Source organism: Paecilomyces variotii (genome assembly GCF_004022145.1).
Source record: "Paecilomyces variotii strain CBS 101075 chromosome Unknown C8Q69scaffold_10, whole genome shotgun sequence".
Classification (NCBI taxonomy): domain Eukaryota; kingdom Fungi; phylum Ascomycota; class Eurotiomycetes; order Eurotiales; family Thermoascaceae; genus Paecilomyces; species Paecilomyces variotii.
Window position 1 is genome coordinate 581,707 of NW_021167149.1, and position 24,200 is coordinate 605,906.

Consider the following 24,200-nt stretch of genomic DNA (forward strand, 5'->3'; position numbering starts at 1 on the left):
TCTGGTCATACGGATCATCAGACGGAAGCATCGAGTAGGAAATCAACCGACAAAAATCGCCACTCAAACCGGACTCCTTCCAGTGCCAAGCCGGACTGCAGGGGATAATAATGGGTTCCCCTGAGAAGAGAGAAAAGAAAGAGAAAAAAAAAGAAATTAAAGATATCGACACGTGTATGAAAGCTAAATTGACAGACAGATGAACGAAGTTATATCAAGGTCGATTGCTTCGAGGGAATCACATCACAAGAAACCCAACGCACGAGAACACCGATAATGCCATATTCTTACAGAACCAAGCGCCCAGACGCTTGTTCGGTTCCTGGTGTAGCAAGAACGAACATGCGTATGCCCCATTTTTGTGTGATCAGACAGGTGTCGACCACGCATTCTCGCCAATTCGTGGCTTCATTTCGTAGTTGTCTGGCTCAGTGCTGGTGGGTCGTCTGATCGTCGAGTTGGGGAAGTACATATGAGGGGGCATGGAACCCGGGTACGCTGGACCACTGGGTTCAGGGTAGGCGTAGTCCGTTGCGGAGCCAGGAGAAGGCATGCTACCGTGAGATGGCGATGCCCATCCAAGGCTAGTCATATGCGGGCTTCCATTGACGCTGTTGGGCCGGTGGTCATTGTTGGCCGGAGGCTCAAGAGGCTGAGGAGGAGCGTAGCCACTCGGGTGAGATGTCATGGATGGTCGTGTGTGGGGGGCACTGCTGAAGCTGGATAGGGAAGGAGACGTGGCTGTCGGAGATGCCCGAGGGCTCGCCTGCTGGAAATCCCCGCGGACGTGAGGCGGAATTGATCCGTTTGGCATATAATAGTCGCCGACTGGACGGTGCATATTCAAAGGTGGCAACTCGCTACCAGGTGACATTGATGCCTGAGCAGGGGAAGGCGTCGAGTGGGCAGAGGCAGTCTCGGAGTAGACCCCGTCAGAACGACCAGATCTCTCCTTGTTCTGCCTTAGGTTGGCTTCCGTTTCAGCTGCTGCTTCCTCGATAGTCCCCGTGTGATGGTTCTGATGCCGCGTCAAAGTTGTGCGCCGTGTGAATGTCTTCTGGCAGTTTGCGTATGGGCACTTGTATGGCCGCTTGCCGGAATGTATTCTGCGGTGTCTCGCGAGTGAGGACGAATCACTGAAGGGCTAAAATGCATTCTGTTAGATGATGACCTATATATAGATTTCTGAAGCTGAAACGTACCTTGCCACATCTCTCACACATATGTGGCTTCTCTCCAGTGTGGACACGAGCGTGGACCGTCAACGCAGAGCGCTGGATAAACTGCTTCCCACAACCGGGCCATTCACAAGCGTGAGGCCTGATACCTGTGTGGATTCTCTCATGTCGCGCCAGGTCACTGCGACGAGCGAAACCCTTGCTACACGTCGAACAGTGGAAGGTCTTTGGGGCCGGTTCTGATCGAGGTGGTGGGGCAGTATTCTGCATCTGAGGATTCGGAGGGAAACCTCCATGCATATAGGGACTTTGCATCATCGGTACACCGTTGCTTGGATGTGTGGGCGAAGGATATCGCATTCCCTGGGTGATGTTCGCCATCTGATGGAGCGAAGGAGCGCTTGGGGGATAGGACAGCACTGGATGATCTCCAGATTGGGAGGTACCGTGTTCTGAACCCATGTCGGACGACGTTCGGGAATCGAAGTGGGCGGCTTGTGCAAGTTGTTGTTGAAATTGTGCTTCTGCAGCAGCTACAGCAGCTGAACCTTTTCTATTCAGAATGGTCGTGATCTCCATGACCCGACTCAGCGGTTAGCTGAGGGATTGCGGTCAAGGACTAGACAGGCCTCCAGCACGTGGTCCTCGAAGGATATATATCAAGACCTTTTCCCTAGGTATGAAAGTGGCCAGCCGACAGAGGGAGCGATATGCGACGCGGGGTTCCTTTCCGTTATGTGGCCCAAAGTCTAACTCGCGCCGGAATGCTTGTAGAGTGCCGGAATTAAGAATTGGCCGTAGCGTCCAGAGTTGGAACGGGCACAGACCCCGCGGTGGTCAACGCTAAAGCTATCCCAAACAATCAGTCTCCGATAGGTATTAAGGTCGCAGAATCAAAAGTGCACAGCTTGAAGCAAAACAAAAAGAAATGACCACGAGCGGCTAGGCGACCACCCAGAGAGGATCATATGTGGTGCCGCTGCGAGAACGTGAATAGAACAGTCTGCGCGAAAACTGTGCAGCAAGTACAGTAGGGCAATTAGAAAAAGCGAATGACCTACCTTGCGTGATGGTGTCTCGGTAACTCTTCTCGAGGAAAGCGCAGTGTGGTCGAAGAATGGTAGTTGTAAGATCCGGAAATTCCACAACGCGGAATGTGAGCAGGAGCGGTAAGGGTGTCGCCCAATGAGCAAGGAGAGTGGACGAGGGAATGCAACGCTTGACCTTGCCAGAAAGCGCTGTAGACTTGAAAAGGCAGACTGTAAACGGACTTCTCCCAAATACCTCTTGTCGGCTTCCGTCTTGCCCTCACAAGTCTGAATCACTCGCAGGTGCTGCGAACCTCGGTCACAAAGATTGGAATATGTGTCTAAGGAGACTGATGACTCAGTATTAACGTTGTTTAGAGATCCGTCGATATATTGATTTCCACGTCGAAAATTCGAGGACACGACTCGAGCGGTACAGGGAAGAGCGACCGGAGTCAAGAGATAATCCCTAGAACTTGCAGGAGACGGTGATGATGGGGGCTTCAAAAATCGCGTCTCAACCCAAGATCTTCACAGAATATGCGATGTATTTATCGAGCAAGGACGTAAGGCGACAGGATCTTGATCCGTGCTGTTGATCAACCAATCATCCGATTTTTTTTTTCTTCTCCTTTCTTTTTCAGATGGCCCGAAGAGACGATAGCAAGCGGAAAATAGGAGCACTCTGTGTGAGGCTAGCCCTCGATTATTGCCAGACAGCTCAGAACCTCTGTTGTCTGACAGACGAGATGGCCACGAAGGTGTGACAAGGTGGAGAAACGATGACGGTGGGATGGGAAATTGCACGGCGCTTCCCGCGGTCCAGGTCGCTATCAGAGTTCAACAGTCAGTAAAGCGTGGAAGACAGGGACTTGAAAGAGCTTCAGTCCGTGGTTTAATGCTCGCAACGTAAAAAGAAAAAAAAGTCGGCGACAGTTTCGTGCTGCTCTCATCCCAGACGGAATTTGTGCGGTAACTGGCGGAGAGAACCTGGGGCTGCAGCGTAGACGGTTGTAACAGCTCCGCTTTTGTCGAGTTCTCTAATAGAGGAACGACTCTGCATTTCAATCCACCAAGAGTAGACACCAGTAAAGGAGCTGAACAGTGAAAATGTTGCGGGATGGCTTGGGGGTTTCCACTGGCGTCATCGAGACAGCAGTTGGAAACGGGCCGGCCAGCGCGTCCAAAGAAGGAGAAAAAGGCACGTACCGTGATCCCGAAGCCTGCAGGCTCGAGTAATCCTGGGTCAAGGAGGTGCCTGGAGTCAAGACGATCGAGGTTTGCTGTCACAGCCCGAGGAGTGGAAGAGTTTCGACGTCAAGCGGCGCAACCGCGGGAGGAAATTCGAGAGCGGCAAAAAAGGGAAACAGTACAAACAATCCGCGGTTGGCGACGCCAGCACAATACAATGCAAAGAAAAGAAAATAACCAGGACACGAGAGTTGCAAGTGTCAGCAGCGAGCAGCTGAGCACAGAAAGGACAGGACGGTCGAGAAATCGAGCTTGGATGCCCGGCGGGAGAATAATGTTATATCGATGATAATATGGGAGGCCAGGAACGGACGGGCAGGTAAGGTAAATAATAACTAGCTGGTAGGTGCTGAGAAAGCGTCCCAGGCACGAGATTGAGTAGAGTACTTATTCCAGAACAGGGCTACACGGTCCACCGCTCGACATCCACGATCAAGGATCCCAAATGGGCAAAGCCAGCGTGATTATTATTACGGATGTTACAGCTTCCCACGTTTCCACTTACGGTGGCTCCCTGAAGTCCCTGGCCGGTCTGGTCATTGCTGTCGGTGCCGGGGCCAGGGCAGAACAACATACCATAGCGCTGGCGGCGCCAAACGGTCGTCTCTCCCTTCAAGTGCCGGCTCCACAGCGTGGCCTTCCCCGTCCCCTTGGGCGAATCTGTCAGTGGATATCCTGAGCGCAGATCTGAAGATTCGGCAGCAGCTCGTCCAGACTAATGGCGATGGTCAGCTTGGAGGAGAGGAATAATGTCTCTCTCAGCTTCCCGACGTCGTCCGGCAGAGAAAACGCAGGAAGGACTGGAGAGCTGTCAGATCTCGATAAGCATTCCAGGGAATCCCGTCTTGGGGATCGTTTGTTTCTTCTCATCCGTACCGCGACGGCTGTACGGATGCCTACTTGGAGCAGCAGCCACAGACACACACACACACACACACACACACACTCGAGCCTCGTGTCGATCTGCTGCGACGTGGAGGGAGGGCAGCCAGAGCCATACGCACCAAATGAACCACTTATTAGGGGTCTAGAGTGTATTATTTGTTTGAGACCAGCCCGAATGGGGTCAAGGTTGGCGCCGGTTGGCGGCACAGGGCATCCTCCAAGAGAAGCCAACCCCATTCAGATCATTTAACTATTCGCCATCTATCTATGTATTAAATGATATCTGTAAACCTGTTGTCCTATGAGTGTGTTCACTTGCCTATCCGCGTTTGTTCTTTCTCCGGTGATGGTGATAAGGGTCAACTACGGCTGGCATCCGCCGTCATGCTGCCGTCACTCCTCGAAATCCGGATGAAGATCGAATACCAAGAGGTCGTCCATGACCAGAATCTGTTCTCTCGAACAACAGGGACGGCCTACCCCAGTGCGCTTCCACGACAGGATCGGCCGTCTCCTAGCAAGGATAATGATGGCATACTCGAAACACCGCTGTCGAGTTCCCCTCTGCATGTTCTCCCGGGGAGTTATAGCAGATGTGGATGCGTGGGCCGCAGCCTCCCCTGGGCCCAGGCGTGCATTGGGATGCTTTTTGGATCATCTCGTGTCCGTCGGGGATTCCCCTGCGACGGCGGCTCTTCACTAACTCCAAAAGTGTGATAGACCGTCGCGTCTCCCCGTGGCCAAGCCTCGCGCGGCCCCCTTGGCGAGTTTCCAGAAGAATTTTCGAACCGAGATGGAAGCCTTCGAAAGCATCCACCGCCGGGGCCTGGAAGTAGCGCCAGCTGCATCTGACATGACGGTGCCGTCGACCGGGCGGTCCCTGGACAGGCCATCCTTGCACCATCGAGGCATCCTACTGAAACACGATCTCTTTATAGCATGAACGTAGCGGTAAAGGGGCTCTCTCGCTCTTCCCCTCTCTCTTAGCGTACGGCTTACCGTCGATTGGTTTTGGTCCTGTGGCAGAACAGCAATCCACATTCGATCGTGATATTTATCCCGCAGCCTTGGAGCAGCATGGAGCCCCGTCAGAAGATGTTGACCTTGGAGAGCTCCAAGCACAGACAAACACTGCATCCAATTCATGACGCTGTTCCGTAAACTTAATTCCTTCATGCTGCAATAATGTTCGGACCGCAAGGTCGTCGTCCCCACCGGTCAGGCCCTATCACTCGACGATATCGGATATACAGTCAATGAGTCGCGGGCCTTGCTCCATATCTCCTGGCACCATCCGATCTAGCTGGACTGATCGTCTCGGCCCTATGTCAACTATCATTGTTCGGGCGTGGATCGTGATCGTACGGTCTTACCCCTGTCACCTGGGCACTGACAGCCGTTGGAATGACCACGGCTAGCATAGACTAGCTGTTGCTGGGGGTAAAACATATTGCGTACGCCAAAGAGGCTGGTGAGAACCATTTTACTGTGCAGTGTGAGGCTCACTTCCCTCCACCGCTGCATAAAGAGTTTCTATTCTATTCAAGTTCCAGACTTTTGTTTGTTGGTTTTTTGAGGGGCTCCATTGCCGCACGATTGCAGTTTATGAAACATCCAGAAGCATGCAAAAGAGAAGATGAATCGAAGATCTACGGAGTACAGTCAGGGCAGTGCAGGCATCAACAATAGCACGGCCACTTGCACTGACTCGGGAAGGCATTTGGGGGGATTGATGACCCTTTTTTCTCGGGGGGGCGGCTGGGAAAGCCGTGGAGAATATCCACTGCGCCGGATCGACTCTTCTGATCCTGCACGATACTCTAGACTCGACTCTTTGTTGCTAAATTGCCAAAACGGAACATCACCAAAAATGTGGACTTCGTGGTTCGGTCTACCGTTAAACTAGGGCATCGGCAATTCTGGAAAAGTAACTTACGTGGACCCCGGGATGCAATAGTAGTGAAAATGGAGGCCATGAATATCAGCCACAAACAGACTGCCTACTCGACTCTAGCACCCGGATCGGTTCCTCTACCGTCCAAGGACAGATGACATCAGAAGGTTGATGTCATACAAATAACTCCCTATTTGTCTTCGGTACTGATTCTTGCAACTGGCCATCCTCCTGCGCCCTTCCTTGCGGATACACTGAACTCTTCAGGGACTCTCTGAGCGTCTCATACTGGAGTACGCGGCCGGATACAGTCGCTGCTGCTTCTCGACATCACCGCGCGAGTCCTCTTGGAGATCCACCAAGTCTGGTTAAGGCGACGTCTATAAGCCTGGGACCCCTGTTCGGACCTCCAGCCGTCCTTATCAACATCATCCACCCGGCCCCGGGGGATTCGGTGTAGGGGGCAGCTGAAGTCCTGAGCTCTACTGGTTCAAAGGACCAGAGGATAATCTCTCCGCGAGCGCTAAACAAGGTCCAAGGGCCTCCTTTCAACCTTGTTCTCTTCTTTTCGCAGGACGGTTAAATTACTGCTCGAGCCGGCGTCGTTCCAGAATTTTCTGGAAGGCTTCCTATTGTTGACCGTCGAAGCTTCAGAAGCGGGTAACCCCTGTCTCATCAATGATGACACGGTCCTCCGGTGGGCCTGCTCGTCCGTCGTCTTCCTGTTCCACTGCTAAGTGTGCTATACGGCTCAACGGACGGTGGTGGATCCCCGTTACGAGCGACGGAGATGAAGGACGGCGAGTATCGTCACCGCCCACCTCAATTCTCCGTGTTGATGGCAGCATAGTTATGTCGAACAGCGAACGTCAGGCTCGTAAAGCACGGAAGAGCCCCTCAATTTCCCTAGATGACTCGGTTAAACCTCCGTTCAAGAGGCCAGGCTCGAGTCGGCTCAATCACTCAGAAGCAAACGATCTACGCGCCTGGGCTTCTCCATCCCATGTTGACTTGATGCACACGGACGGGACCGTAAATCAAAGATCCACTAAGAAAATGGGCACGGAATCACGCCAAAAGTGCTTCTAGAAGGCCGCTAGAAACAAAAGGGGGTCCAGTGAACAACCGGTGAGAGAGGATGCAAGCGGCATTGCGGCATAACCCTGGAAGGAACCCGAAAGCGCAGTTGTAGGACTGCTGTGGCTTGGTCCTCTTTCTCGGGTACTCCTCATCCCCCAAGACGAGGAATGTAAGTGGTAATACCTACGGAGATGCGGTGTAGATACCGATCGCCTTTGCGCAGGCATCATGCAGCTTCGAAGCAAATCAGAAATCCATGTGCGCGTCAGGGGCACAGCCAAGGTCCTCGAGCGGCTTACTGAGCCAGAATCGACGTCCCCGGTGAGTTTCTTGAGGAGACCGGGCAAGAAACATCCTGATATCGTCTATCTAGATTCTAGAGATACATAACTCTTGGTGGTGTCCTCAGGCCCAGGCGCATAGCTGGGGATGATTGCATCTTCTATGGCATGTTCTCTATCATCAACTATCTAAATATACATAGTGGGGGAGGGTCAATCAGACGGTCAGACCTCGTTATCGCCGTGCGGACAATAATGCGATCCGATTGTCATCTGTATCTCAACGCGCAGTACCACAGATCTACTTTTCTTTTTCCCCCATCTGCTCGCGAGCACCGATATCTTCCAGACCCCTTCCATATTGCCAAGTATCATAGCGCCTATGCCCCTGCCACCCGATCATCGAGCCCTAATACTTTTTTTCTCCGATGATCAAGTATCATTATTTACCTCAATTTTTCCCAAGCTCATTGCAGAACAAAGAAAACTGAGAAGAAACGCCCGAGGCCAGCCACCACGTGCGCCACGCATCTAAGAATGCCACGCGGCGCATGTAGGGGGAAGAAAAAAAGAGAAGAAGGGAGCTGCATAATGCTAAACCCCGACTCTGCATAATGACCATGTGTTAACTAGTTCTTTTGTCCCCTTAGCCGCATCATCGATCATGCAGAGTACTCGCATAGAATCCTAATATAGACAGCGATCTTGTTTCAACCTGTTATGATTTGCTTTTTGTTTTGTTCATTCAACATTTTCCCATACTTGGGATCTTTACCATGCAGGAGTCGAACATTCGTTTGCATTGTTATTTTTCGTTTCTCTAACTATGCTAGGTTGATCTTCAGCTTAACATCTAGACATCAACTGAGCTAATAATATTTCCCATCTCTCATCTAAAAATTCAGCCCTTCTTTGTCCGTAAGGGATCGCCATCGCGCTAACTTCTTCTCTTTACATTTATTTATTTATACTTCATCTCTAATACCCCTTCTTATAATAGACTAGAAAGTATACCCCGTATTCGTGGAGGATAAACCTATGTATAAATATAGTAAAGACCGGGGTTTTTCTCTTTTCATTGTTGTTTCCTCGGGTCCGGAAAACTTTCTTTCTTTCTTTCTTTCTTACTAATTAATGTAGTAGCTATTTCTGGAAAGTTGTGCTTTAGTTATAGTAGTTTTTTTGAACGGGGCGTTTCTTATAAGCTTTTTCTGCGGTTCGGTCCAGGAGGAAGGAGTAGTGGTGGGTTTCTGTTCTAAGGGTTGTTGGTTTGTCCAGTAGTGGTGTGGTATATTCATTGTTTCGCTGGCTGGTTGAGAAGAGGGAGTGGCAAGCATTGTAACTTGAAACTTAAACTGGATAGAGTTGTTTTATTATTGTTTCTGGTTATTCAAGAATTGGAATCTATATATTTGGTTCGGGAAGAAGTATTTACCGCTGCTTACTACAAAGATCATACCTTCCTTTCTGTCATCGTTTTCTATTGATTTATATATATATATTTTTCCAGATTATTTTCTCCGTGTCACTTTTGTTTCTTTCTATTGGCTTCAGGTCCCATCTCTTCTAGGAAAAAAAGAATACACATACACATACACATACAGAATTGGTGGTATATTGATATCACATCATACACCCTTCCTCACAGCCCAGAAATAATTACCCCAGTATTCCGATCCAGGGACAAACTTCCACCCAATTCCAGGAATATATATCACACCAGCAGCCTTCCAGCGCATATCCTCTAGAGCCTCGCTGCCTGCTCTCTGTGCGGCGCCGTCCTTCGATCTCATCAGCGCCTCCTGAGCCCAGCTCTTGGCTTCGTCCACGTTGACGAACTTGTTCCATTCATGCGTGCCGGGGGGTACGACTCCAATGGGCCATGGCGCTTCTGCGATGGCTTTGCTGACGAGGAACGAGGTGCAGGTGCGCGCGATGGTTGATCCGACCAGCCATCCGCCGGGACGGACGAGACGGAGACAGCTCGTCAGGAAGGCTAGTGGGTTGTCGACGTGCTCGAGCACTTCGAAGAGCGTGACCATGTCGAAGCCCTCGCGGGCATCGGGTGTCTCGGAGAGAGCCTCGACGGTCGTGTTCTCGTATCGGAAGCGGCCGCTTTGTAGGTGGGCGTGGAGAGCTGGGTCGATGCGAGCGTGATCGCGCGCGATCCGGATCAGGGTCGTGGAGGGGTCAATGGCAAGGAGGGAGGTCGCGTGTGTGATTGGAGATAGTGGTTGTGCTCGTTCGGGAAGAGGGATTGTTCGTGCTAGAGATTCGGCGAAGATGCCCCCGCCGCAACCGATGTCGAGGTATTGCAAGCCAGGTGCTGTAGTAGAGCTACTTGCTCCATCATCTAAAGCTGTGTTGTTCTGTAAATGGCGAGGAGGAGCATCAGCTAAGCAGGATGCGATAAAGTCATGTCGTAGCGGGTTCATCAGGTGGAGAGGCCGAGATGGGCCTACGGGATCCCACCAGCTGCTGGCGAGGGCGGAGAAGTGTGAGAGTTCATCTGCCGAGACAGATGAGGAGGAGTGGTTTCGGATGAAGGATCGAGCGGTCTTGGAAGGGTTATAGGTGTTGCGGAGGAGGGAGGAGAGCTGTCTTGTAGCCGCCATGGGCCGTAGGCATGAAGTGGACGCCATGGGAGCGCCGTGATATCCTCAAAGGAAGGCTGCGACTGGGACCGTATCGCGAAAGGTCGATTCAATGAGATTGACGAGTATGCCTCTCTCAAGGATCTTTTATTTCGCAATCAAGAATCTGCTCATCATCCATCATCGATCAGTATGCTTTCTGGTCCCGGGATCGACACCATCATCAGCTATGCACCTACATACCTACAGCAAAATAAAACCCCTTGTTGCGATTATCATGATGATTAGTATAAAGCAAAAGCACTACTTGGCCATTGGCGCAATAACCAATTAGTTAGGCAAAGTTTAGGCTGGTGAATGATGAAATCAAGCTCGTCGAAGCTCCGGCGGCGGCCAAAAGTTGGGGAGCTTTCGGGATGTCGAGAACAAACACGCCAAGAAGTCGACTACATACCTGTACAGTACATACGAACCAGATCAACGATTTTCAAGAAAGAACTAACACTATAATGCGAAGAGTCCCAATCTCTGCGCATCTGATTATCTATCAGCTACAGCTGCTGGTGAATATTGGTGGTATCTATACTGTTAAGTACAGCAGTCAATCGAGGAACCCCCGCATATCCTATCCTAAGTATCCTATCGACCAAGGAGTAATTTGGTAGGCGTAGTAAGACTCTGATGGCTTTCTGCCAGTCGACCAAAAAGGAGAACTCCTTGTTGGTCTGCCTGGGTCTCTAACAGACTCCAAGGACGATGTGCAAGTACAACCCGAGAACACATGCGCAAAGTCGTGTGCGTGTGCTGCTGTCAAGGATAGATAGCATCATCGAAATCCACAATGGTACCCCTGGCTGAATGGTAGGCGCATGTACGAGTCTCGATCTAGAAACCGCTTCCATCGCTTTCCTCATAAGCTCCACATCCTCGTCCTCCCTTTACGATGTGCTCTTCATTATAGCCTCTCTCAGTTGTACTGAGAGCATGATATTGATATCATCGTCGTGGTCGTCTTCCATGTCAGCACTCTTGAATGTCGTGTCCTCAAGGAGGGATGGCGGCAGTTCACAACAACCACAGATGTTCCTGGCGAGAGAGATGAGAGTAGAATATCGCAGGTACGGCCCAGGGCTTGCCCAAAAGCGAGCTCTATCCTCGACCTTTTCTATGAATGATGTGTTGCCTGAGTTCTTTGCATGCAGGTATGTAACGATGAATCTGAAGCACAAGAAGCGCCTTGATGGGCGGTTCGAGGTAAGGAATGTAAGCTCCTTCCCATCAAGATCCTGTAGCCGGTATCAGCAATGTTGCCATAAAAAAAATAGTAAAATGTCAATGTAATGAGCTTACCTCCCATCTTATGAGAGTATCACCTTTCACAAGGCAGACAAGCTTCTTACGAGAGTTATCCACCAGAATACACTTCCATCTCGTACCTTCCCCGGAGTTGTCTTCTGGCACAGGTACTATCGCGATACTTCCATCATCCAGACCAGCCTCGATCCTGCCATGTAGGGATATACCTGGAACCATTTAGTATCTTGGAATATAACACAAGTATTGAGAGAGTAAGCAAGAGCGTACCGCTGCGCGGGTCAAATCGGACCAGTTCTTTTGTTCCAAAGAGATATCCGATCTCTTCCCCAGCCAAAGACTTGGGTACAAGATATGCAGCCTTTACGCATCCTGAATCTTCCCAGCCGGTGAGATGGCAGTATGCCGCAAATTCTTCCCTTTTACCGTTATGGTCTTGGACTTGAACGGCTGAGTAAAATTCGAGAACGTCCCGTCTGAAATCGCTCCGATTAAACTTGGCCTTCTTCTGCTTTGATAAGGCTCTCATCACGCGAGGAACAATAGCGTTGGCATACGCTCTCTCGAGAAAGTCCTGGTCAGGTCCAACATCATCTTTTCGACGTTTCCCCCGGAGCTTATCCTCGAGATCGTCCTGCAGGATGTTCCTCTGGCGCTTTATTAACTGAAGGTCCCCATAGGCTAGCTTCATATCGTCCAGGACCGAATGTAGCTCAGTTTTATAATCAGCGTCGTCGATCGTGTGAGCAGCTCTTACCTCATGCAGACCGTCTTTATAGGCCCGCAAGTAGTCTATTTCTAGCTGGTAAGACTCTGTCTTATCCTCCAGGAATTCAGACACTGTCGAGGACGCCGCGGATAGGCGAGAGAAGGCAGGGGTCTGACTGAAATTGAAATCTCGCTGCTTGCTTCGAAGCGTCTTTTGGCGGTCCTCTGACATCAGAGAGGAGTATCTCTCTGGAATCGAGGGTCTCCGTGACATAGTGGATAGATAATTAGAAGATAGAAGTCAGCTGAAAGTGATAGATTCGACGTCTCTTTCTGTAGTCAAAGAGGAGTTATCTTCTGCAGAGATAGAGCGCGTAGACGATAAGAAGGTGTTTGACCACGGGGTTGTTTCTGGCACCTTTTACCAAGCTCGAGGTAATGATAGAATGGGAGAGACAAGAATATGAGTGAATGTCAAATCCGTACGCGAGTGAGGATGAGGTGGAAACGATCAAGAGATGCTCAATAGTCGCCTGCAAAGGACCGGAGATCACAGTAGGAAAGGCAGGAAGAAAGAGATGATCACAGAGGCAGATGGCTTTCAGTGCCTTGTGAGGGACAAGGACAACACTATCCTCGATATACCAGGAAGTTTGAAGAGGATGGGAGAAGGGGGCAGGATGGCTGAGAATGATGGACGAGATGAAAACAGAAGAGATACGACGATGTGATGATTTCAAAGTTGCTCTGTCACGATTGATTGATAGAGGGTTGGGAAAGATGACAAGGAAGAAATGAGCTGGTACAAATAATAAAGCAGGCAACTATGTCGGCGTACAAAGCGAACGCCAGGTGATCTGTCAATTTGCGGCAGGTTCTTTGAATCCTGATCATAGGATAGAACCTACTGGATTATTTGATTGCTAGATCCTTTGTATACTTATAGAGAGATAAAATACGGGTTCAAATCCCCCCAAGAACTAGAAGCAAGCAAGAAATTCAAGGTATCCAGGTCAGGCTTTGCTTCCGTGCCAGTCAATATCCGACAGAAATAATAAAGCAGGCAACTAAGCCTTCGGTACTATACCAGACTGGGACATTGTTGACAACGGGCTTCCAAGGCTGCCGCATATCTGGCATTCACCATTTTCTCTTGAAGGGAATACATTAGAAGTGCAGCCTAGATCTGAATAGTTCGCGGAGTTTTCAAGATGCTTGGTTGAGGAACTATGTAGGGTGCTTGGTTAACGTGTTCTATCCTTAAGTAGATCAAATCTTCGTGTGGATTATGTACTACTTTTCTGGATATACAATGTTGATTTGATTTGAATAATAATAAATCGCATCTGATTGGCAACAACAGCGTCCTGGTTCATGCCAAGTTAATTATTTTAAGCGGTTCGATAGGTCTGGATAGCAAGATATAAGACCTTGGCGGACAGTCATTCTTAGGCGCCCTGCAGGGCCTAAACTAAACCTCAACAGGTCCCCGACGACGACGGGATACTGTGATTATAAAAGTCCGCGTAGGACCGCCCAAACATAAGCACTTGAAAGTACGGACTCAACTAGACATAGATCGACTGGCAGTATCATCAGCTCTTCTCAAGACTATCTACCTAGACTGCCTGTTTTCCGACCTACTGTGAAGAGCCCACTTCTACCGATTTCATCAACCAGATCCCATTTTGATCCGTACGCATCTCACATCGAGCGGCGACAAGTGGAATCATGGACGAGATCAGGAAATACGAGTTGTCTGATTTGGACAAAACGGGCATCAAGAAGAGGGTGCAACTCGTCATATTCTATGAGCTCCAGCCCACCGTGGATCTCGACAAATTGATATCCTCCGTGAGGGAAGGGGTGAATAACGCAACACGCCGATTACCATTCATGGCCGGGAATTTCAAGTTCGATAATACCGGCAGACCCTATATCGAAACACTTCCAGGAAGTGAGGTGGAAGTTTCCATCCGTCGGTTCGATTCCACGGAGCACCGGTCTTTATCTGCTTTGGCAAACCGTTCATACTCTCCCAACGATGTGCCTTTTGTCCAGTTTCTACCTGACGAGCCACCGGCTAAGAAACCGGTCCTTCTATCTGACGAGCCAGCGCCTAAGGAACCGGTCTGCGCCCTCCAAGTAAACCTCATCGAGGGTGGGTTGGTTCTGGGATTCCGAATGAACCATGCGGCTGGGGATTGGGCGTCTATCGATACATTCCTGTCTCTTGTCTGTCAAAGCAGTAAGGCATACCAGGAAGGCCTGAAGATGCCCACCTACACACCGAATCTCAATAGAACTCCATTCAATGCCCCAGCAGCTGATCCGGCCATTTCGAGGCAAGACCATCTGGAACGCCTCCGCATCTTTCATGTTATGAACAAGAGTCAAATCAAACCAAAGCAGCTGCCAATATGTCGATATAGCATCTACACTATATCCGAACCGACTATCCAACAGCTCAAAGAGCAATGCACCCCGCATCTGAGCGAGGTCGACTACATCAGCTCATATGACTGCATCTCGGCCCTCGTGTGGAAATCGCTCACGCGTATCCGCCTCCAAATTCACACGGAGAAATCGACCTCTCCATCCCATTTCGTCCACCCCATCGATGTCCGTTCGCGAGACCCAGAGAACAAAACATCCAAACAATACTTTGGCAACGCCGTTATTGGAACTCAAGCTGGTCCTCTTACTGCCGAAGGCTTAGCATCGCACGGAGACCGCAGTCTTACAGCTGCTGCTACTGAGATTCGTAAATCCGTCAACTCCGTCAATTTGTCCACAATTAGCCATATGACCGCCCTCAATGCGTCCCTCGCTCATTGGGAGATACTCGGTTTAACTTCAGATTTTGATGATATGGACATATTCATGAATTCCTGGTACTCAGGAAGCGCGGAAAAGTACGATATTGGGGCTGGTTCGGTCCCTGTTGCCTGTCGGCCGGCTGATGGTATGCCGGGATCTTGCGTTGTGATTTTGCCGAATTTTTCACGAGGAGAGACGAAGGTCTTTGAGGTTCTTGTAAATGTGACGGTTGAAGAGGACGAGTTGTTAAGGAAAGATGAGGAATTCTTGAAGTATTTCGAGCCTCTTGCGTGAGAGGTTGATGTTGTTGCTATACTCGATATCGTCTTTGCTTGTTTACTCTTGTTACATACAATCATCATCATCGTTATGATATTGCGTAGCGGCTGCTGGTTAATACATCTGAAGGTTTCGCACTTCCCGACAGAGATTAAAAGACCTCGACAGGTTGATACATCATGTTGCATGTTGTTTTGACTGACACGTATATAAAGTATAGTTGAGCAGATCAATAAATCTCCTAAGTGGATTGCTACTTTTTCTATCTAAATAATAATATATAGACCTATTCGATCAGAGATATAGTGGACTAACAATCACAATCCTGTGATCGACATCCGAAAAGGAGTCACTATCTATCAGAATAAACCATGATCCAACAGATAACAGAGGAGTAGGTGGATATGTCCAAATCATCAGGTATCATCATGATCGAGAACCACTGTCAAGCAAGACACAAACAAACAAAACAGCTTTACACACAAGTCAGCAGTCCAAGCGTTCATGTCCCAAGGTCAAATGTAATCATCCTGTCATAAGTCCTCGGTCATTGAAAACCAAATAAATCGTCGTTTAAACGCGCTCCACGAATTGAGCATTTCCAGTATTCTTCCTCGTGCTGGGGCTCTTCATGCTATCCAAGCCAAGACTCTTGCCACTCGTCCCGGTGAACGTTCTCGCAATGGTGAAGAAGCCCTGTCTTAAACCGAGTTCATGCCCAATCTTCCTGTGACCTTCAGATCCATGGCCGTAGTCTTCGCCTTCGGCAAACCAGCCAGTGTACCGCTTGACGGACTTCCAGGCCTCGATACCAAGGAAGAAGATAATGAGTCCGCCGAATGAAAGGCCCCATTCCCAGCTAATTCCTTGATGCTTGAAGACACGAGTATTCAAACCGGGGATATATATGGCAGGGAAAACAGAGATTGCGCCAATGACGACGGCCCAGAAGAGGAACTGGTTCTCCCAAACGTCGTGGAAGAAAGGGAAGGCCTTGAGGCCACGGTCTTCGCTACGGTCACGCACGGGATCCAGATTGAAAATGCTATTTCGGAGATGTTTGAATTCCCATGCGGAGATGAGGATCTGCCAGGTGAGTTCGGCAAAGACTGCGGCACGAGCACGGAAGACGATCTTGCATGAAGCGGATTCGTTGCCGTTGCAGTCGACTCCTAGAGCATCTTGCCCGTTGCCAACACCGTATACTATGATGACGAAGGTAAGTAATGTGGTGGTACCCATAATAAGGCCATACACCAACATGTCTGTGATGATCTGCCATGTGAAAACACCCTTCTTGGTATCATGTGGTGGACGATGCATTATAGATGCTGAAGCTTTCTCGCGCCCAAGCCCAAAGGCAGGGAATGAGGATGTCAACATATTGATCCAGAGAATCTGCAGAGGCGAGAGAGGGAAGACGGAAACTCCCTGTCGATCCTGGAAAGCAAGACCGACGACCAGAAGAACAACTTCGCCCACATTCGAGGTAAGGAGATGGAGTATGAACTTCTGGATGTTATCGAACATGCGTCTGCCTTCTTCAATAGCGTTGACAATGCTGGCAAAGTTATCGTCTGTGAGTACAATATCGGAAGCGGATTTTGCAACATCAGATCCTCCCATGCCCATGGCAATACCAACGTCGGAAGCCTGGAGAGAAGGAGCATCATTGACACCATCACCGGTCATGGCGCAGTAGCGCTTGCGGCGATGGAGAGCAGCGATCATGCGGGTCTTCGTATCAGGAGCGCAACGTGCGATGACGAGGGGCAGTGTGGGCAGGGCGTCAATTTGTTCCTCAGTCATACCGTCAAATTCAGCTGCCGTTTTGACGAGCGAAGCTGCCTCCTCAGCGGACATGGTCCCGGCATTCTTCGGGATAATACCGACCTCTTTCGCAATAGCACTCGCAGTGGAAGGGTGGTCACCGGTGAGCATATGAACTCGAATACCAGCAGTCGTACATTCTAGATCCGTCAGTAAAGTCAAATATCACATAAAGGAATCCAGCTCTGTTAGTAACTCACCTTTTACAGCGCCCTTAGTCTCCAGTCGTGGTGGATCATACAGACCAGCCAAACCCAGCAGCGTCAAGTCCGACTCAATATCCTCTCTTGAGATATCTTCTCCTTTTGCGTCTCCAGGTGCCTGCTTCTGAGCAACAGCAAGGACACGGAGACCTTGATCAGCCAAGAAGCTCATTTGCTCCAGGACCAGTTCCTTCATCTCAGAAGTCATCTGCTGCCGGTGCGCACCAGCGCCGACGGTCGTACATAAATCCAATATACGTTCTACGGCTCCTTTGGTGAAGACCATGGCACCATTATCGCCGTTTCTTTGGTAGATGACAGACATGCGCTTCACAGTACTATCGAACGGGTATTCAGCAAGCTGTTTCCAGCCCCTTTCGCTCTCGAGCACTTTCTTTCCAAAGCTGAACCGATGAGCAAAGACTTGCAATGCGATCTCTGTGGGATCGCCCATTGTCTTCCACTTGTTTGAATCGGCATCATGACGAACAGTGGCAAGGTTACAAAGAGCGGCAGCGTGGAGGAAAGACTCCAGTTCGGGAACGATTTCCGGAAGAGGAGGATTATCACCATTAGAATATTCTTTCTCGTTAACCTTTTCATCTGCATGGAGCTGGTCCTTCTCCCGCTTTTCAGGCGGAAGTTCGAACTTCAAAGCAGCAGCACTTCGCGACTGATCTCGCTCTGAACGCTGACGCTCTTGTTCCTCTTCAGCTTCTTTCTTCGAAGCCGGGGCCTGTCCCAGAGAGACAGTACCGCGAGTCGGATCATTGGCATCATCTGCGTTGCTGAGACTGTAAATCCCAACACCGGGGATCCAGGCCTTGCGCGTGATCATCTGGCCTTGAGTGAGCGTTCCTGTCTTGTCAGAGCAGATGTTCGTAATGCCACCAAGTGCTTCAAGAGCCGACAGCTGTCTCACGACCACTCGCTTCTTGCGCATCTCCGTCATTCCAACAACCATAGTGATGGTCAAAACGGCAATCAGGGACTCGGGGATGATAGCAATTCCTACATTCGTTAGCTCAGGACGAGGATGGTTCTTGAAGCAAGAGACGAAAACATACCGGTAGAGATAGCATAGATTGCAACCTCATTTGTCACATTGAACTTGTTCACTCCAAAGACAATGATAGCTAGGATGATAGCACACCCAAAAAGAGTGTACGCCAACTTGCTCAACTTGATCTGCAACGGCGTACCCTCAGTCAGACCTAAGAATTTACCAACACCATCCCAGATCCGAAGAGACAGACCCTTGACAGGCTGGAAATGGCCACCCTTCTTCCGGGACAAAGAGCGGTTTGGCTTCCTCTTCTTTCCCTGCATGGACTGTGCGATCTTGCCAATTTCCGTGAACATGCCCGTGAAGACAACAATGCCGCGACCACGGCCTTTCGTCACGGTCGAAGAAGAATAGGCCATGTTGAGGCGGTCACCTACACCTGTGGAAAGCTCATCCTTGTCCGTGGTGTCAAAGTCTGCCTCTTTGGCAACGGGGATAGCTTCACCAGTAAGGATTTTCTCGTCGCACTCGAGGTTCATGCATTCGAAAATACGGAGGTCAGCGGGGACGGTGTCGCCTGTCTTGATCAGGACAATGTCTCCAGGGACGACTTCGCCTGATGGGATAGTGGTCGTCTGTCCATTGCGAATGACTGTTGCAGAGGGAGAGGAAAGGGATCGCAGGGAGTCCATTTTCTTTTCAGCTTGGAATTCTTGGAAGAATCCAATAAGGACGTTAGCCACGATGACGGCGGTGATGACTCCGCCTTCGATGTAGTCCGAGACACCGTATGCGAGGGCCATGGCGAGAATAAGAACCTGTTCATCATCGGGAGTTCGTTAGCAAGAGTTCAAGTATGGTATCCGTAGTTTCAGGAGGAAGAGCCCAGAGTTGAGATGTGTTCAACTCTCCATGAGCGGCACAGTAAATATACTTCCGACAGATGGAAAGTGAGCAGAATGAAAGAAATGGAGCACAGTGCTTTTGATCGTAATCGGACCATTCCAATGTACCATAAGATTGATTTTCTTCTCCTGTCGAATTGCTATGGCAATCTATATGGAAACACCAGACAATTCCCTCTGGGGAGCCCAACAATAAAGGAAGAACAAGAGAAACTGAAATAGTATCGACCATCTAACTACTCCCACACTATACGCCTCTGAGAGAGCATAACATGACCACAAACCACCCATAAAAAAAAACAGAGAAGAACTAGCAACTCACCATAATCATCGCATTAGAAATCTGCTTTCCCAGAATCGAATACCACTTAACAGCGCCTTCGCCTTCCAGCCTATTAGGTCCATAACGCTGCTGGAGTTCCTGCACCTGAGTGTCCGAGAGACCATTCTCCATATCCGTTCGGAGAAAGCTCGTCGTCTCCTCGACGGACATCAAGAAGGGATGTCTCTCGAAGCCCTGCTTACGGGAGGCATCTTTCTTTGAACCACTCATGATAAATCGTGATTTAGACTTGTTCACTTGATGATGGTGCCGTTTCTCCTTGGCCTGTTTGCGTATAGCCTTGGGGGACCGGAGTCGATGATGCTGGTACTCATAAAAGAGGGTACGTCCTTGGATCGGATAGAAGATAGTTAATCTCGGTGATATATTCGTATAATATCAGAAAACGAACGAATAATTCAATCTCGGCCGTTATTTATTCAGGAGAAAGAAATTACAACCCCCCAAAAACAAGAAAGAAGCGGGGTACCAACCGCCTCTTATATAGACCTACCTTTTCTCCTTATCTTCAATCCTCAATGGCCTGACGCACTGAGATGCCTAGAACTCTGTTCCGAACCAAGGCTCCATTATCCAAGGAATAACGTTCCGTGATTCTGGGTACGTATATCCGCAAGCGTGCCAATATGAACCATTATCAACAGCCAAGAAAAGCTCGTATATCATCCGACCGTTCGCACAGACGCTCTTCGATCTTACTGGCCAATAGACCAACAGGCGGAGAGTATGGATTATCTTATCTTGGCTCTTGGCTCTTGGCGCAGGCGGCGGAAAGACGGCGGACTTGCCTAGATGAGGGGGGCCTTCGGAAACTTGTCCGCTAACATAATGCCGGTTTCTAGTGCGTTGAACTACGGTTCTCCTGTGGTGGTTATGGGTGCCGCGGAGAAGTAACTCCGGGTCTGTCGAACTCTAAACAATCATGACTCTTGCATTTTCGCCCCTGTGAAGAAGAAGAGTCAGAAGAAATGGAAATCATTCCAGAGATATGGATAATTCATTGATTCCATCTCAGAGATATTCTCTATCACTGATATATAGATCTATCTATCTCAAATAAACAAGATGATAAGCCGCCGAATCAAGCAACGGAACAGCATGTGCTTATCCCCAGAAATACTATAGTTACTATAGGCATAACACTATATAAGAAAAAGAATATTGATAAGAGACCTGAATATGCCGACATTGAATTGCATAATTGCATAATTGCATCAACGGCTTAAGGCACAGTGCCCCAGAAGAGTTCCAAGAAGTAGTTCCATGGAACAACGATAACTATCAGCATAGTGCCAACATCCCCAAGCCCCGCGTTACCAATGATACACCCACGCGGGGAAGCGTCATGGAGATGATGGTATTTGTCAGTCGACAAACTCCTAACTAGTTGGTCGGAGCTGGCTCTCCAACCAGAAATACCATGTCGCAACCGGTCGGACGTCGGAGGTTCCCATTTTCCACGACGGCGCCAAGGCCATGCCAAGCCCGCCGCTCGCCACGCCGAGAAGTCCGGAGAGGAGCGGGCGCTTTTGGTCTTCCTTCCCACCAATGTGCGGTGGGCAGGAGGCGAGATAGTCCTTGTTAGGCAGTTTGTACGCGGCATCTCGCATACAATATGGTGAAGAGGATATGCATGTGTATCTTTTTGTCTGGAAAGCCTGTTGTGTAGATAAAGGAGCAATGTTGACTGTGAATAATTCCTTCGTGTTACTACCACAGCGGGTCTTACCCACGACTAAATGGAGGATATTGCAGAATAGCTTATTCAGAGAAGAGATGGATTGTTGGTATATTGTACTGTCTGCTTATATTAACAATACAGGATGAGGGCACAGCTCAGATCGGCTGAATAATTCGCTTGAGCGATAATGCCAGCCGCATGGAGAAGACTGTTTTGATGCTATGCTCATCGCTTTTTGAGAAGTATGTACATACGTGTCTCTCAGCACAATGGATCAGTTAGAAACTGTCGCTAAGGCTGCCACAGACAACGGATAGTGTTGATCACCACGAATGGGAGACTGAACAGGGAAATGAATTGTGGTGTCTGCACTGTATGTCATGGATATCTTCGGAGACCACCAGTGTCACAATAGTGCCCCCAGTAGTGTCTGCACTTCTCTGGTCGGCTCGAAGTCTAGCATGCATCTCTATCAAATGACACGCCTGACCAAGGTCTAGTACGGCCATCTGGAGTACATTCCATCGCAGATGAATATGCTAAAATCTGGATTCGACTGGAGATAGGTCTAAGGAAGGACCCGACGTCACGTCGATCGTTTCTCAAGAATGCAGGCTCGTTCCCTTTAAATCTCCTATCTCTTGCCTTTCCCTCTGTTCTTCTTCTTCTTGGAACTTTCTGCCTCTGGGATACTTATTGTTCCCTCAACCACGTCTTCACTTTGGTTTTTCAGCCTTTCCGATCCGCTGATAAAGAAGGTGAGGTCGCGGTTCTGTTCGCTCAAGTCCGCATTCTCAGCCTTGAGCTTTTCTACCTCTGCAGTCAGGAATTCGACGCGCTGCATCAGACTCTCGTTCATAGTCTTCTCTTCACGCCACTCCTTTTCCATTTTGCGCGCCATGCCCTCGAATTTCTCTGCTCGCTTCTCCGCCCGGGTCTTATCGCGCTCGAGGCCGGGAATAGTCTCGTGGGTCAAAGTATCGTACTGTTGTTGTAGGCTCGTCAGACTTGCAGTGGCTTTTTCAGCAGCCTCCTGCGCCGCTGATGCAGCATTGCTCGCTTGCGACGCTTTATCGGCTGCACGTTCGAGAATTTCTTCAAAGTACGCACGTTGACTCTCAAGTTGACTGGTAAGAAGGTGCGTGTACTCGACACTCATGTTCTCCAGCTTTTCGCGCGGCACGGCGTCTTCCCAGTCTGGCGGATCGAGCGCACTGTCATCAGCGGCAGGCAATTCGACAAGCTTGCCGTCAGTCTTGCTTTGAATGATGCGATGCACGTAACCATCGCCCACGTAATCCCAAACCCGTTGTGTGGCAAGGTCCATGGCGAAGGCGTGAGACGTCTGCTTGAAGTGAGCAAATGCGTGAGCACCATCGTAACGGCCGCAGCCAATATTTCCGCATATCAGGCACAGCCAAAGATTTAGTTCTGAATGACAGACACTGCATTCGCAGGGCCCCTCGCCCAAATCCAAGCTCTGGCGTCTTGCTAAACCATCCTGCGTATATCGACACACTGGACATCCGCTCCCTTTCCATTTTTGTAGGCAGGTACAGTGGAAGACATGTTGGCATATGATGGTTAATAACCCTGTCGTCTCGTCCATCCGTTCCAGACAGACAGGACAGGTTGGGAGCTCTATCAGCGAGGGGGTTGGCGGAGCGAGAGGTTTGCTGGAGAGAGAAGCGGTGGACAGAGAACTAGTTTGGCCTGTTAGGTTTGCCGTTGTTGACTGTGTAAGACTCCGATCGCCGGAGTCAGTAGCATCTGCAGTCACTGCCTGTATTTCGACCGTCTTCACGAAAACGACATGGCAGGTCTCGGGCTGAGAAATATCCACTTATCAGCATCTCAAGCTATCAACAAGCGCACATATGCTCTTGTAGACTCACCTCCATACTGTTAAACACCTTCCCATTCCACTCCCTCTGCCATTCTCTCGCCCTCCTCCCATTGCGGAACTTCATCAAAACCATGTAGCGATTGGCCCTAGCCGTCCGGATCATGCGGAAGTGACTGACATCGTCCCTGGTCCGCTCACCGACAAAGCCAAAGAAATCAGACGGTGACATATACGACGGTACTGCCAAGATACAGAGGGTCGTGCAGTCTTCATCTGGTGGCGTCGTCGACGAGCTTCGTCCCGCCCCGCCGTCTACTTGATAGTTGCTGCTCCCACCCAGTCGATCGCGGGGCTGTCGCGCGGCAGACGATCCCTTCAGCTCTGCCGGGTAGTCATCTACACCGAGAGAGGGTGTCTCCTTAGCATCTCGGTACAGGTGCACGATACCCCAGACGCTGTCCGATACTTTCTGGTCTAGAGGAACGTATCGGCCCTTTGTATGCAGACCACCTAAGATATCCGTTCCAATGCCCGTGGTCACCGGATTGCTCCCAGCTAGACCTCTATCGCCCCGTTTCGACTGTGCTGTATTCTGTTCTGGTGGTACCATATCGATGCTCTCAATATACAACCTGTCCAATCTCAAGTCGTTGTTGATTGCGGTGAGAGTGTTCGGGGACTGAGTAACTGAGGGAGGAGGATGCGGGGGTATGTCCGTAACGGTCTCCGTGAAATCACTGCCGGATTGATACTGTGAAGCATTCACCACCTGTGGCGTCAGACATTGATCTCTGCGGCCGGATGCGCGCAGGCCGCGTCCTGAGGATTTGTGATGCCGTCGCTTCTGGAACGGAAGCAGAGCTTCACATGCAGATTCAAACGATAAGGATATCTGCGGGGAAGTCGTCTCGCTCTGATCAGCGTCAGCGGAACGGGATCGCTCGCAAGGAAGTAGCTCAAGCGATATATGATAAAAATATGAGGGCATCCCGGCGCCAGTTCATATTGCTGTCCGCGTCACAAAGTAGCTAGGCATTACTAGTTGGTGGGATAGCTCATTTCTGGGGTAGAGGA

The 24,200-nt window shown here is 49.9% G+C and overlaps 7 protein-coding genes across 7 annotated transcripts; 1 reads left to right on the forward strand and 6 right to left on the reverse strand.

Moving 5' to 3' along the window:
• Nucleotides 1–156: 156 nt before the first annotated feature.
• C8Q69DRAFT_66303 (Zn-finger) lies at nucleotides 157–1,966 on the reverse strand. The gene is made up of 2 exons (XM_028633897.1): nucleotides 1,203–1,966; nucleotides 157–1,144 (listed from the first exon to the last, which is right to left on the reverse strand). The coding sequence occupies exons 1-2, from the start codon at nucleotides 1,755–1,757 to the stop codon at nucleotides 368–370; spliced, it is 1,332 nt and encodes a 443-aa protein (XP_028482945.1). The 5' UTR covers nucleotides 1,758–1,966; the 3' UTR covers nucleotides 157–367.
• Nucleotides 1,967–3,862: 1,896 nt separating this feature from the next.
• On the reverse strand, nucleotides 3,863–4,772 carry C8Q69DRAFT_475823 (hypothetical protein). The gene has a single exon (XM_028631219.1). It carries the CDS (start codon nucleotides 4,577–4,579, stop codon nucleotides 4,121–4,123), a length of 459 nt encoding a protein of 152 aa, XP_028482946.1. The 5' UTR covers nucleotides 4,580–4,772; the 3' UTR covers nucleotides 3,863–4,120.
• Nucleotides 4,773–9,059: 4,287 nt separating this feature from the next.
• C8Q69DRAFT_421386 (2-polyprenyl-3-methyl-5-hydroxy-6-metoxy-1, 4-benzoquinol methylase) lies at nucleotides 9,060–10,569 on the reverse strand. The gene is made up of 2 exons (XM_028628394.1): nucleotides 10,435–10,569; nucleotides 9,060–10,357 (listed from the first exon to the last, which is right to left on the reverse strand). The coding sequence occupies exon 2, from the start codon at nucleotides 10,237–10,239 to the stop codon at nucleotides 9,226–9,228; it is 1,014 nt and encodes a 337-aa protein (XP_028482947.1). The 5' UTR covers nucleotides 10,240–10,357; nucleotides 10,435–10,569; the 3' UTR covers nucleotides 9,060–9,225.
• Nucleotides 10,570–10,739: 170 nt separating this feature from the next.
• Nucleotides 10,740–12,730, reverse strand: C8Q69DRAFT_500534 (hypothetical protein). Its single transcript, XM_028632346.1, has 3 exons — nucleotides 11,776–12,730; nucleotides 11,542–11,714; nucleotides 10,740–11,477 (listed from the first exon to the last, which is right to left on the reverse strand). The coding sequence occupies exons 1-3, from the start codon at nucleotides 12,485–12,487 to the stop codon at nucleotides 11,130–11,132; spliced, it is 1,233 nt and encodes a 410-aa protein (XP_028482948.1). The 5' UTR covers nucleotides 12,488–12,730; the 3' UTR covers nucleotides 10,740–11,129.
• Nucleotides 12,731–13,703: 973 nt separating this feature from the next.
• C8Q69DRAFT_475831 (transferase family protein) lies at nucleotides 13,704–15,543 on the forward strand. Its single transcript, XM_028631220.1, has one exon. The coding sequence runs from the start codon at nucleotides 13,945–13,947 to the stop codon at nucleotides 15,325–15,327; it is 1,383 nt and encodes a 460-aa protein (XP_028482949.1). The 5' UTR covers nucleotides 13,704–13,944; the 3' UTR covers nucleotides 15,328–15,543.
• Nucleotides 15,544–20,038, reverse strand: C8Q69DRAFT_475833 (potassium/sodium efflux P-type ATPase). The gene is made up of 4 exons (XM_028631221.1): nucleotides 19,579–20,038; nucleotides 18,413–19,169; nucleotides 17,343–18,356; nucleotides 15,544–17,282 (listed from the first exon to the last, which is right to left on the reverse strand). Exons 1-4 carry the CDS (start codon nucleotides 19,807–19,809, stop codon nucleotides 15,886–15,888), a joined length of 3,399 nt encoding a protein of 1,132 aa, XP_028482950.1. The 5' UTR covers nucleotides 19,810–20,038; the 3' UTR covers nucleotides 15,544–15,885.
• A 1,520-nt stretch (nucleotides 20,039–21,558) lies between these two features.
• Nucleotides 21,559–24,175, reverse strand: C8Q69DRAFT_66449 (putative RING and UBP finger domain protein). Its single transcript, XM_028633898.1, has 2 exons — nucleotides 23,176–24,175; nucleotides 21,559–23,108 (listed from the first exon to the last, which is right to left on the reverse strand). The coding sequence occupies exons 1-2, from the start codon at nucleotides 24,112–24,114 to the stop codon at nucleotides 21,915–21,917; spliced, it is 2,133 nt and encodes a 710-aa protein (XP_028482951.1). The 5' UTR covers nucleotides 24,115–24,175; the 3' UTR covers nucleotides 21,559–21,914.
• Between the last annotated feature and the right edge of the window lie 25 nt (nucleotides 24,176–24,200).